At 52.9% G+C, this 12,746-nt stretch overlaps 1 protein-coding gene across 1 annotated transcript; it reads left to right on the top strand.

Annotated features, from left to right (window-relative positions):
- The first annotated feature begins 3,166 nt into the window (after nucleotides 1-3,166).
- Nucleotides 3,167-12,383, top strand: Ap1s1 (adaptor related protein complex 1 subunit sigma 1). The gene is made up of 5 exons (XM_040731053.1): nucleotides 3,167-3,269; nucleotides 6,097-6,275; nucleotides 6,842-6,950; nucleotides 9,988-10,125; nucleotides 11,639-12,383. Exons 1-5 carry the CDS (start codon nucleotides 3,267-3,269, stop codon nucleotides 11,684-11,686), a joined length of 477 nt encoding a protein of 158 aa, XP_040586987.1. The 5' UTR covers nucleotides 3,167-3,266; the 3' UTR covers nucleotides 11,687-12,383.
- Nucleotides 12,384-12,746: the final 363 nt, after the last annotated feature.

Here is a 12,746-nt window from a genome sequence, read left to right as displayed (position 1 = left end):
GGCACACGCCTTTAATCCCAGCACTCGGGAGGCAGAGGCAGGCGGATCTCTGTGAGTTCGAGGCCAGCCTGGTCTACAGAGCGAGTTCCAGGACAGCCTCCAAAACAATACAGAGAAACCCTGTCTCGAAAAACCAAAAAAAAAAAAAACCAAATGTTTAAAAATAATAAAAATATAATATAATAATAAAAATATGAGATAGATAGATAGATAGATTTGTTCCTTGCCCACTACTGTATTTAGCTGTGGTCGCTGTAGTTTCAGTTCCCTAAAGTCAATTGTATCCCAAAAATATCTCATGGAAAATACCCAGAAGTAAACAACTCACAAGCTTCCCATTTATTTATATTCACATGCATTATTTTAGTGTGTGTGTGTGTGTGTGTGTGTGTGTGTGCACACGTGCCATGACATGGGTGACAGACATTTTGTGGGCATCAGTTTTTCCTTCCACTCTATTACTCCCAGGAATCAAACTCGGGTCAGGGTCGGTCTGGGGACCAGTGCCTTTACCTGCTAAGCCATCTCACTGGCCTTTTGTTGTCTCATGTGCCCAAGGCTGGCCTGGACCTAGCTATGTAGAGGGAGATGCTTTTCAGCCCCTGATTCTCCTGCCTCCTCCACCTAAAGGCTGGGATTACAGGTGTTCACCATCACCACATCCCAGTTATGCTGTGCTGGGAGCAGAACCCACGGTTTCACACAGGGGAGGCAAGCACTCCATCAACCGAGCCACACCCCAGCCCCAGTTCATGAGCTTTAAATCAAATGCCATTCCTATGGGGTCCCCCCCACCCGTCCCAAATCATCACACTGTCTGTACTCACACATTAATCACTTAGCGGCCATCTTGGTTGTCAGGTTGAGCACAGTGCTCGTGCTCAAATACCCCATATATTTTTTTTTGTTTTGGTTTTTTGAGACAGGGTTTCTCTGAGGCTTTGGAGGCTGTCCTGGAACTAGCTCTTGTAGACCAGGCTGGCCTCAAACTCACAGAGATCCGCCTGCCTCTGCCTCCCGAGTGCTGGGATTAAAGGCGTGCGCCACCAACGCCCGGCCAAATACCCCATATTTTGCAGAATGACTTTTTTCTATAATTTATTTATTCTTTTAGATTTCGTTTTACATTCCAACCACAGTTCTCCCTCCCACCCCTCTTACTGTCTCCCCTCATCCTTCCGCCCAGCCCACTCCTCCTCAAGGGTAGGGGTTCCCATGAGGAGTCAACAAAATTTGGCAAGCTCCTCTCTTGTGCATTAAGGCTGAGCATGGCATCCCACCATAGGGAATGGGCTCCAAGAAGCCAGCTCATGTACTCGGATTGTATCATGGTCCTACCGCCAGGGGCGCCCTCAGCTTCACAACTGTCTCCTAACAACAGTGGAGAGGATGCCCAAACTGACCTTCCCCTGTAATCAACGTGGTGAACGTCCCAACTATCATCATAGAGCCCTCTTCCAGTAATTGATGCAACCAGACGCAGAGATCCACAACCAAGCGCCAGGCCGGGCTCCGGGAATGCAATCAAAGAGAGGGAGGAGGGAAACGCGTGAGCGAGGGAGGTCAGGCTCATGATGGAGAAATCTACAGAGACGGCTGAGCCAAGCTGGCGGAGCTCGTGAGCGCTAGACCGACAGCTGTGGAGACTCCAGGCGACCAAACCAGGCCCTCCTTATGTGGGAGACAGTTGCCGAGTGATTTTTAAAGCGCAAAAGCGGGGATGGCACTAACGCCATTGAGACACGTTGTCACCGTCATTCTAGGTCATCCTTTGGATTTTTTTTATCTTTATTTTTATCCATGTGCGCATGTGTATGGGCACACGCCTGCAGACGTGCCTGCAGACGTGCGGATGCCCCTGAAGGTGCTGGATCCCTGCAGCTAGAATTACAGGCACTCGTGAGTCACCCAGTGGGGACGTTGGGAACTGAACTAGAGTCCCCTCCAAGGGTAGCACCCGCTCTTCTCCGCTAATCACCGCTAATCTCGTATTATTAGGTTTGGTCCTTAGGTTCACTCTGTGCATAATTTGTAAATTAAACTTTATTATAGGTATAGGGAAACTTCAGTACACGATTTCACACAGTCTGAGGCTTCAGGAGAGAAACAGGATTTCTCTGTGTATCCCTGGCTGTCCTGGAACTCACTCTGTAGACCAGCCTGGCCTCGAACTCACAGAGATCTGCCTGCCTCTGCCTCCCAAGTGCTGGGATTAACGGCGTGTGCCACCAACTCCCGGCTAATTTTTTTTTTTTTTTTTTTGGTTTTTCGAGACAGGGTTTCTCTGTGGCTTTGGAGGCTGTCCTGGAACTAGCTCTTGTAGACCAGGCTGGCCTCGAACTCACAGAGATCCGCCTGCCTCTGCCTCCCGAGTGCTGGGATTAAAGGCGTGCGCCACCAACGCCCGGCATCCGGCTAATTTTTTTAAGGTTACATTTCACATGTTATTTTGTCTTGCTCGGGAGCGTGCTGCGTGGTGGCGCGTACAAACCGGGGTACTTGACTGTGTGATGTCAGAGTGTCGACAGCTTGCAGGATTTGGGGGGCTCTGTGGCTGGAGCCGTCACGTTGCTTAAGACAGGCTCTCTCGAGCACGCCACTTAGCTGAGGCTGCGCTGGAACCACAAGCTGCTCCTGTCTCTGCCTTCCAAGTGTTGGAACCACAGGTGTGCGGCACCACACCCGCCTTGTCTGCTTTGGGGACAGGATGTGGGAGCTGCTCGTGGACTCTGTCCCCCCAGCCGCCCTACTTACTCTGTTTCCCCCCATCACCACCCTTTGGCCGGTGATTCCTCCTTCTCTACGTACCTTTCCCACCGGGTTCAGCCCCCCGAGTCATCCCTCGCTTCTTCATCAACCCTGAGGATCGTGCATCCACCTCTCACCCTTCTCCCGCCTTCCCCCCACAAATGCTCCAAAGCTCGAGGCCCTTCCCGTCCCATCCTCCAATCAGCCCACCCAGACAGCCTTGTCACCATGACAACCGAGCTTCTGCAAAGCTGAAGTCCAGGACCTGGTTGCCATGGTTTCCGCTTCTCCGCCTTCAGCCCCTCCCGCGTGCCGGGTGGGATGGATGGAGGGGGGCCGGGGAGAGGACGAGCGCTGCAGCGTCGGCGCCTGCGCAATGCGGCCGCGCCGGGAGGCGGCGAGGCCGGGAGGGGGCGGGGCTTCAAGCGGAGAGGGAGGGAAAAGAAAAGAATCCGACGGGGAGCGGAGCTGGCTTCTACGGTGGCCGGAGAGGGACGCGCCGGGCCGGAGGCTGCAGGATGGTAGGCAGCTCCGAGAGGGAGGGGGACGGGGGACCCGAGGGGCGTGGGCTGTGCCTGCGGGGGTCCGCAGGGGCAGCGTTTGGTAGGAGTCGCCCTGTCTTCCCTGGGGTCCGCTGGGGATCCTCTTCCCGGGGCGGCTGGGCGAGCCGACCTCGGGAGCTGGAAATGGCCCTCGGGACGTGGGGAGGAGTCTCGTTGGCTGCGAGAGAGGGGACCGGGCTGAGGGTGGCGGGACCGTCCTGAGCAGGCTGCAGCGCTCGGGACTCGCGGTTCGGGCCTCGAGACGCCCCCGGTCAGGGCTGCAGGGAGCCGCCCGCGGAACGGGGCACCGGGGTCACCGGGAGGGTCGCGGGTCGCCGAGTCCCCTCCCCGGGAGGCCCGCACGGGACCGCGGTGTGGGAGGGGCAGTTTCCGGGTCTCCGGAGTTAACCTCCTGCCTCGGTTCCTGGGCTGTGCTCGCTCGGAGTTCCGGCCCAGGTGGGGAACCTAGGCTCGGGAAGACTCCCTGACTTTGGTGCTCCCAGCTTTCCACCCTCCCCAGTCCATTTTCTTTTCCGGAACCCAGGCCTTCCGTCTTCCTGCCGCCGTTGTCACCTTGTCTTAGCTGCACCCCGCTTCCTCAGTTCTTCACATTCCCGCCCCCCCAACCACCGCCCCTAGTTTCTGGGGGGGTCTTTGTTCCTTTTAATTTATAACCTAGAAGCTGGAAGTGCCGCACACACCCAGAGATTCCAGCCCGGCCCATGCCTACAGATCTGTTTGCTGGAAATTGAGTTCCGGAGATGGAATCAGGAGCCCCTGCAACTGGGGAGAAACTAATCCAGGAAGCAACGAGGACTCTGCTTGCTCTTACCCCACAGACCTAACCTAGGAGAGCCATCCTGGGTGACTGCACTCTGAGGAGCTGGGAAGAAAGGCCATCCCTTTTAGGGCACACCTGTAACCCCGGCACTCAGGAGGATCAGAAAGTCAAGGGCAGCCTTGGCTACATAGGAAATATAGGTCAGCCTGAGCTACTTGAAACGCTGCCTCAAGAAGAGAAAGAAAAGAGGGCCAGAGAGATGACTCAGCTTGTAAAGGCACCTGACAACCTGAATTCAATCCCTGGACCCTCACAGCGGAAGGAGAGAAGTGATTCCACAGAGTTATCCTCTGACTTCCATGAATGCCCCCCCCGTAAAGTAACATTTTAAAAAACCGGAAAGAAAGCCAGCACTAGGAACCATGTGCGGATGACAGAGGAAGGCAAGAGCTGACGATCTCGGTACCAAGTGCAGTTGGGAGATATGTACAGTATACAGAGGAGATGATCTACAAGTGTGGCACAGAGAGCCGCATGTCAGGGGGCATCTGAGGGCTAGTCAGGATCGGGTGGAGACCGGCTGTCTCTGAGACATGGGTCTAGAAGAACGTGAGCAGAACTGTAGTCTGTTGACATCAGCTTATCATGACTCTGGGCATCTTATTCCTCATGGAAAACAAGGTTAGGAAACAGGAGGTCAAGGGATAATAGCAGCACCTAGCATGTTACAGGGCCTACTGTGCACCAGGCAGACCCATAAATTAACTCCTTTAAGAATCCCTTAAGGTGGCCGGGCGTTGGTGGCGCACGCCTTTAATCCCAGCACTTGGGAGGCAGAGGCAGGTGGATCTCTGTGAGTTCGAGGCCAGCCTGGTCTACAAGAGCAAGTTCCAGGACAGCTTCCAAAGCCACAGAGAATCCCTGTCTCGAAAAAAAAAAGAAAGAAAAGAATCCCCTAAGGTGGCTCGGCCATTGAGAGTGCTTGCTGCTCTTCCAGAAGACCCAGTTCAGTTCCCAGCACCCAGGTCAGGCAGCTCACAGCCCTCTGTAGCTCCAGATCGGATGCCTCTGGCCTGCATGGGCACCGGCACTCATGTGCACATACCCAGTATATAGACACACAACACATGCTACATATGCTTAAACATAATAACGGGCTAGAGAGATGGCTCGGTGCTTAAGAGCATGTGTTGCTCTTGCAGAGGACCTGGGTTTGATTCCTGTCACCCACATGGTGACTCATAACCATCTATAACCCTGGTTCTCGGGGTCCAGCAGGCATGTGTGTGGCACACATACATGTATACATGTGAATATTTCATACACATAAAGTAAAATAAATCTTTGAAAAATAAGAAAAGCAAATCTTAAAAGAATTCTATAAGGAAGGTAGCTTTATTGTTTCTATCTTGCAAGTAAAGAAGCTGAGGTTCAAAGACAATTTTTTGCAAAGCCAGTAAGATAGATCAGTGGGCAAAGGCACTTGCTGTCAAGGCTTTGGTATCTAAATTTGATTCCTGGAGCAGGAATCCAGCTCCAAAAAGCCATCCTCTCTCTCTCTCTCTCTCTCTCTCTCTCTCTCTCTCTCACACACACAAACACACACACACACACGTGTAATAAAGTGTTCTTGTGTTTACTTATCATTATTGGTGTGGACGGGTGCTTGCCATGGCAGGAGTGTAGAGATCAGGGGACAGCTCATGGGAGTCGGTTCTCTTCTGTAATGAGGGTCACGGGTATTGACCTCAGGTCATCAGTCTCCATAGCAAGCACCAATTTAGCTCTCTTGCAGACCCAGCATTAATTTTCCTGAAGTTGTACTCAGCTAGAAGGGCCAGGATTCGAACCCAAACAAAGGTTTAAAAATCTTTGGCTTTCCCTCAGGAAGAACTTTCTTCTTCTCTACCCAGTGTTGCCAGCTGGGTCAGAGTTTTGAAGAAGGCAGTGATGAATACTGCTGAGCTGGGTCTTTGCCTTCATGCAAAGCTCTGCCCCTCAGCTCTGGTCCTCCCTCCCTTCCAGATGCGATTTATGCTGCTGTTCAGCCGGCAGGGGAAACTTCGGCTGCAAAAATGGTACCTGGCCACCTCAGACAAGGAGAGGAAGAAGATGGTCCGGGAGCTCATGCAGGTTGTGCTGGCTCGGAAGCCCAAGATGTGCAGCTTCCTGGAGTGGAGGGACCTCAAAGTTGTCTACAAAAGGTGACACGCCAGCCAGCCACTTATTTACTAAGTGTACATGAATTGTGCTGGAGTTCACATTGGGTTAAAATGACTGAGAAATAACTCTGTCTCTGAAGTCGGAGAGAGAATCCACAGGGTGGTCATGAATGCCTTCTTCCTCTTTCTAAGTTCATCTGAACTATTGTTTCCCACTTGGTTTTCTGACACGGCCTCTCACACATCCCCTGGAGGTTTTCCCACCCACATACAGGTCCCTCCCGGTCTCATTGGCCATACGGAGGCCTCACCCCATCTTTCCCAATACACGTGCCCACACTCCCACACAGATCCTTTCCAGCCCCTTCTGCTCTGAGCACGTAAACTGGCCAGGTTTATGCTGAGTCCAGCCAGGCGGGGCAGAGGGCAAGAAGGAGAGGAAATGGGTCTACTGTATTTCTGAAGCTCACTGGGAAGATGTTAGTCTTTGTACGGCTGGGACCACCATGTCTAGGACAGTTGGAGGACCTCAGCCTGGTGGGCAGGCTGAGTCTGGAACCCCGGGGCCCTGAAGCCCACTCCTCACTGCGTCCCGGCTTCCTCCCCAGGTACGCCAGTCTCTATTTCTGCTGTGCCATCGAGGGTCAGGACAATGAGCTGATCACACTGGAGCTGATCCACCGATACGTAGAGCTCTTGGACAAGTATTTTGGCAGTGTAAGTCTCCCCATGAACCCCTGTGCCCATGCCGAGCCGTCCCATCGTCCTGCCAAGCACTCATCTGGGCCCTGCCCTGGAAGTCTCAGTTGGGAGGTGGTGTTGGGGCACAGAACCTGTAATTAATCTCCCCTTTAAGCTCTAAGCCTATTAGCTGTGGCCCTTAATCAGCTTGGGGGTGTACCTCAGTGGGTGGAGAGGTGGCAGCAGAGGGAGACTGGCATTGAGTATAGGCAGGGACCAGGGTCTCATCTTACAGGGTTTCCTGACCGTGGCATGTCAGGAAACATGTCAGGGATATTCTGGAGAGAGAGAGAGAGAATGTATGTCAGTATATGCATGTGTACATGGAGAGGTAGGTAGGGGGGGTGTGTGTATGTCAGTGTGTGTGTGCATGCATGGAGAAGGTGTGTGTGTGTGTGCGCACGTGCGCGTGTTCACAACACAAATTCGTGTTCCTCAGGTGACCTTCACTCTGTCTTTTTTTTTCGTTATTTATTTATTTTGGTTTTTGGAGACAGGATTTCTCTGTGTAGCTGGAACCAGCTCTGTATACCAGGCTGCCCTAGAACTCACAGAGATCCACCTGCCTCTGCCTCCTGTGTGCTGGGATTAAAGGTGTGCGTCACCACAGTCAGTTGGATTTTATTGATGTGTATGCGTGTCCGTCTAGGTGCATGTCTGTCTAGGTATGTCATGTGAGTGCAGATGCCTACAGAGGTCAAAAAAGAAGAGGACATCAGATTCCCTGGGGCCGGAGTCATGGGTGGTGGTGAGCCCCGGCACATGCTCGTAGGGAAGTGAGCTCATGTCCTCTGCAAGGACAGTGTGTCCTCTTAACCACTGAGCCATCTCTTCAGCTCCCTCCTTGGTTTGGTTCACTTGTTTGTTTTGTGAGCCTTTTGTTTGTTTGTTTGTTTGGGTGTTTTCTGATTGTTGAGGCAGGGTCTCTCACTGACCCGGAAGTCCTTGATTCAGCTCAGCTTGGGGACCCGCCTGTCTCCACATCCCCCAGCATGGGATTACATTATATCCAGCACCGTTTTACCCAGCTTTGTTGACATGGGTCTTGGGGACCCAACTCCTCGGACTTGAGGCAAGCAGGTGGTACATATACATGCATGCAGGCAAAACACTCATGCACATAAAAATAAATACATCTAAAGTACTAAAAATATATATATACCCCATGACCGGGCTTGTTAGTACACGCCTTTAATCACTGCCTGGGTTTTGTTTGGTTTTTTTGGTTTTTCAAGACAGGGTTTCTCTCTGTAGCTTTGTAGGCCAGGCTGGCCTTGAACTCACAAAGGTCCACCTGCCTCTGCTGGGATTAAAGGTGTGTGCCACCACCACCCACTTCCTTTTTTTGTTTCTAAGACCGAGTAGCACGTGTGTATTATCCTCGGTTGGTCTGCATCTCACTGCAGCTGAGGGCGGCCTTGAACTCCCAGTTCTCTCCCCTCCACCTCCCAGGTCCTGGGGGTCACAGTTATGGCCACCGTACCCAGTTTACGTGGTTCTGGGAACTGACCCATGCTAAGCAGGTGTCTTAGTCACTGTTGTATGGCTGTGAAAAGACATTATGGCCAAGGCAGCTATTGTAAGAGAAAGCGTCTAATTGGGAGCCTGCTTACAGCTCCATTATCATCGTGGGTGTGGGGAGTGGTGGCGTGCAGGCAGGTGCTGAATCAAGAGCAAAGCCCACCGCAGTGACACAGCTCTCTATCCTTCTCATGCTCTCTGACAGTTCTAGTCCCTGGTGAGTAAGCATTCAGATAAACGAGCCTGTGGGGGCCGTTCTTACTCACGCCACCACAGCCAGCATTCAGCCACCAGGCTGAGTTGATTTTGTGACATTAGATGTTGCACCTTGACCTCACACATCAAGTTAGTTTGTGCTCTACCGCCGACCCATGTCCTCAGCCCCTTTTTTGTTTTTTATTTTGAGACAGGATCTCACTAAATTGCCCAAGCTGACCTTGAACTCACTCCATAGCCCAGGAGGCCACCCTCTGCCTTAGCTTCCTGAATGTCTGAGATAAGAGACCTACACCACCCCCACATCCTTTTGAGGTTCTCTGGTTGGTTCTTCATCTTTCCAAGGAGTCACGATTGCCATCTCCATTTTTGGGGAAACCGAGGCTCATAGATATTCTATGATGTGCATAGTTAATTTCATACTCACAGAGATCACCGTGGGTCTTCTAAAGCAAAGACCATTGATATTCTCCTCCGTCCCAAGATGCTTAGGCTAGAAGCTAGCCCAGGGTCTGGCAGAGCCATGTTGGAGATTTTAAGAGAAAGGCAACAGCAACCACAGACTTTTATTTCCTGGTCCAGAATAGGAGGCAGGCTATAAAAGGACGAGGAGGCAAGCTGGGAGGAAATGAAACAGTCTCCTTCCTGAAGGGGTTACTCACTCTCTCTGCTACTCCATAAAAGAAATTACTCATTTATACTTACCATGATGCTCGTTTCAACTGAAAGTGAGAGAAGCCTGGGTCACTGGCTTTTACCAATGCTCTCTTGATACATGAGCAAGGTAAGGTGCATTTCATACTGGTCGTTTCTCTAGAGAAACTCCATTTTGTATTTCAAACTGAAATTTAAAGTTAGGTTTAATGAGCAGTGTTCCCAATTTTCATGTGTACTGTGCTGTATTAAGTCCTATGAACAAATGTGTATAGGTTTGTGTAAAAAAAAAAAAAAGGATGAGAAGGCATGGCGCTGAGGCGGGAAGATTAGGGGCTGAGAGAGAGCCGCCGAGAGGACGGAGGGGAGGATCTAAGACACTAAGACTCGGGAGAAGCTCTCTGTGGGCTCAGCCTGCAGCTCAGCCGTGCTTGCCGGACGCGCCCCACGTGGTGCGGTGTGGAGCCGCGTGCTTATAATCTCAGGAGAGCCAGCTCTAGGATAGCTTCAGCTATATAGTGAATTCAGGGATAGCCTGGACTACATGGCTAGGGACCTAAAGCAGAAGGAGGAAGGCTGGGGGACACCTTGATGCTCAGTTCTGCCCTCTCCCCATCTCCAGGTGTGTGAGCTGGACATCATCTTCAACTTTGAGAAAGCCTACTTCATCCTGGATGAGTTTTTGATGGGTGGGGACGTCCAGGACACCTCCAAGAAGAGTGTGCTTAAGGCCATTGAGCAGGCTGACCTGCTGCAGGAGGTACGAGCCAGGGACAGTGAGGAGGAGGAGGAGGAGGAACGCTGTGGCCGAGGGGACTCCCCCTCCCCTGGACACCGTGCCCGTCGACGAGTGGGCCCCCCTCCTTGTGGCGTCTGGCCCCCATCACGCCCTGCTGTCTAACTTGTCCTGGGTCCTGAACCCTGGAGCAGGAGGTGGGTGGGCCCGTCCCCCACTCCTGCCAGTTAGTCCTCTTTCATTCCGAGCTGTGTCCCCTTCCCAAGATGTCTGTCTTATCCTGGCCCAGTCTCCTTTGGTTTAATGGTTCTCTTGATGGTAAGGGTTATTCAGAGAATCCGAGAATGGTTCATGGTAGATAAGCCTCTGTCTGTCTGTCTGTCTGTCTGTCGTTCTCTCCCCCCCCCTCGCCGGGCCTTGATCCCTACTTTGCCTGTCTGTATGTTCCTGTGTGTAACGTGAAGGGTATATGTGCACAGGTATGTATGTAGAGGCCAAAGGTTGAAATTGGGTATCTTCCACAATCATTGTCTTTACTTTTTCAGACAGTCTCACCTTGAGCCTGGAGTTCACCCATCCAGCCTGGCTGGTTAGCCACTGAGCTCCAGGCATCTGCCTGGCTCAACTCCCATACTACAGGCCCATACCTCCATGCCAGGCTTTTACAAGGTTGCTGGGGATCTGAACTCAGGTCCTTATGCTTACACGACAGATGCATTAATGACTGAGCAGTCTTCCCAGCTCTGCCTAATCCTCCCTTTTAACATGTGCACACACACCCCTCTGTTGCTCAGGGACAAACGGCCGTGGGAACTTGGGGCCGGCTTGGAGGGCATCTGTTCGTTCTCCCTGCTACCTGGCACACCCCCAGCCCTCTACCCATCGCTGCTTGTCCCCTCTCTGCTATGCTGCTGCTGAGCCCTGGTGCAGGGAGATGAGTCACCAGGACTCTGCAGGGACGAGCAAGCTGGCTTGAGCTGGCTCTGAGGAGGGGGAGAAAGGGGGGCGATGAGGGAGGCCGGCTCTGTAGGGGGAGAAATGGTGGAATGAAATTTGAGGTCAGCCCACTAGTATAGGTTCCCTTCACTCCCTTACACACACACACACACACACACACAGATGCATGTGTGTCCCCTAGTTACTAGACCCTAGTGACTCATCACTCTGAAGTCTGCCTTCACTTCCCCGGGCAGGCTGCTACCCATGTCTCCCTGCCTTCGCCACTCTGAAAGGCGTGGACCAAGCATCCACACTACCTCCCTCCTGGGGATTAGGGTTCCTCTGCACCCTCCGGCTCCGTGCTCCTTGCCCGTGGGTTCTGAGGCTGCACACCTGCTCCCCAGTTCAGAGCCGTAGATTACGGGTGGTGATGAACTTGGTCTGTACCTGTCCTTGCCACTGTGGGTGTTGGGAGTGACATCATGAGGCCTGTGGTGCCCCCTCAACTGACTGTTTCCTCTGACTCTGACCCCTTCTTCTCACCCACCCTGTCTGCCCTTCCTGGTGTCTCTCTCTGCGTCACCCTTGTCTGTCTCAGGAGGATGAGTCGCCACGCAGTGTCCTGGAGGAGATGGGCCTGGCATAGCCCCGTCAGCCAGCCGGGGGACCCTGTGGAACTGGGGAAGCCAAGAGACAGCACTTGTGGACTGTTTCCCCCGCCTCCCCCGACCCCTTCTCTTGGTGGGAGCCGGCTGCTTTTCTTCGGCCACCTCACCTTTGGAAGGAGCTGTGGCTCCGGCCCTTGATTCCAACATTCCCTCCCTCCATCCTCTGCCTTTCCCAGTGGAGGCTTTAGGACCAGAAGGCAGTAAAATGTGACCTGGATGGGATCCTGAGTGGCTCTCATTCCCCTCTTTGGGGGAACCAATGTTACCCCAGCCATCCTCCACCCTTCCCTTGTCCTCCATTGCTGTAAATATATAAATACGTCAGGTTAAAGGGAAAAGGTTTCCAGGGCTCTTTTCTCCCCTCTGCCCCAAAACCTACCTCCACCCCTCCCCATAGCCAGCCAGGGCAGCTTCTCTGCCTGGGAGGGGGTTTCCCTCTCCTGCCCCCACTTCCTCCTGGGCTCCAGTGTCCAGCCAGAGCCAGGGGAGGAACCACTAGTTAATGTTTTTGTAACCTTGCCACCTGGAGGGAAGGGACAAGTTGGGGGAAGGGCTGCTTTGTGGGACACTGGCCCTATCCCCCACCCCCACTCCGCTTTGTGGATGTGGTGGAGTTGGCCAAGCGGCTGCCTTTATTTCCTTTCTTCTGAAATAAAAGGAAAAAGTGTTTCTGGATTTGTCTTGCCTCTGTCTTTGTTGAAGCAGACTTGGTGTCCACCCTGAGGTCAAGGACAGCTTCCTGCTAGTGTCTTCCTGGGACCTGGGTCCTCGTAGTCAGGAAGAAAAGCTAAAAATAGAATGTCAGCTACACAACAGGTTTTACTGTTTGGTTGTGTTCTGCGTCCTAGGATAGTCAAACCCTGCCTTGTGCGTGAGGCAGACGCTGCCCTCTGAGCTCTGAGCCCTCCCTCGTCTTGTATTTTGAGACAGGGTTTGCTGCAGAGTGACCTGGGTCCCAGGGATGACTCTGCTGCCTGTACCTTCTGGATGCTGGGGTTGTGATGTGCCAACCACATCCCACCCAGCAGATGCGTTTGG

This window comes from Mesocricetus auratus, unplaced genomic scaffold, assembly GCF_017639785.1.
Source record: "Mesocricetus auratus isolate SY011 unplaced genomic scaffold, BCM_Maur_2.0 Super-Scaffold_100025, whole genome shotgun sequence".
NCBI lineage: Eukaryota > Metazoa > Chordata > Mammalia > Rodentia > Cricetidae > Mesocricetus > Mesocricetus auratus.
This window is presented reverse-complemented; position numbering and strand designations above follow the sequence as displayed.

What these genes read in the sequence shown, in the direction of transcription:
- Ap1s1 (XM_040731053.1), top strand. An exon ending in CTCAAAGTTGTCTACAAAAG is followed by an intron (nt 6,276 to 6,841) that starts GTGACACGCCAG and finishes CTTCCTCCCCAG; the next exon opens with GTACGCCAGTCTCTATTTCT. An exon ending in AGGCTGACCTGCTGCAGGAG is followed by an intron (nt 10,126 to 11,638) that starts GTACGAGCCAGG and finishes TGTCTGTCTCAG; the next exon opens with GAGGATGAGTCGCCACGCAG.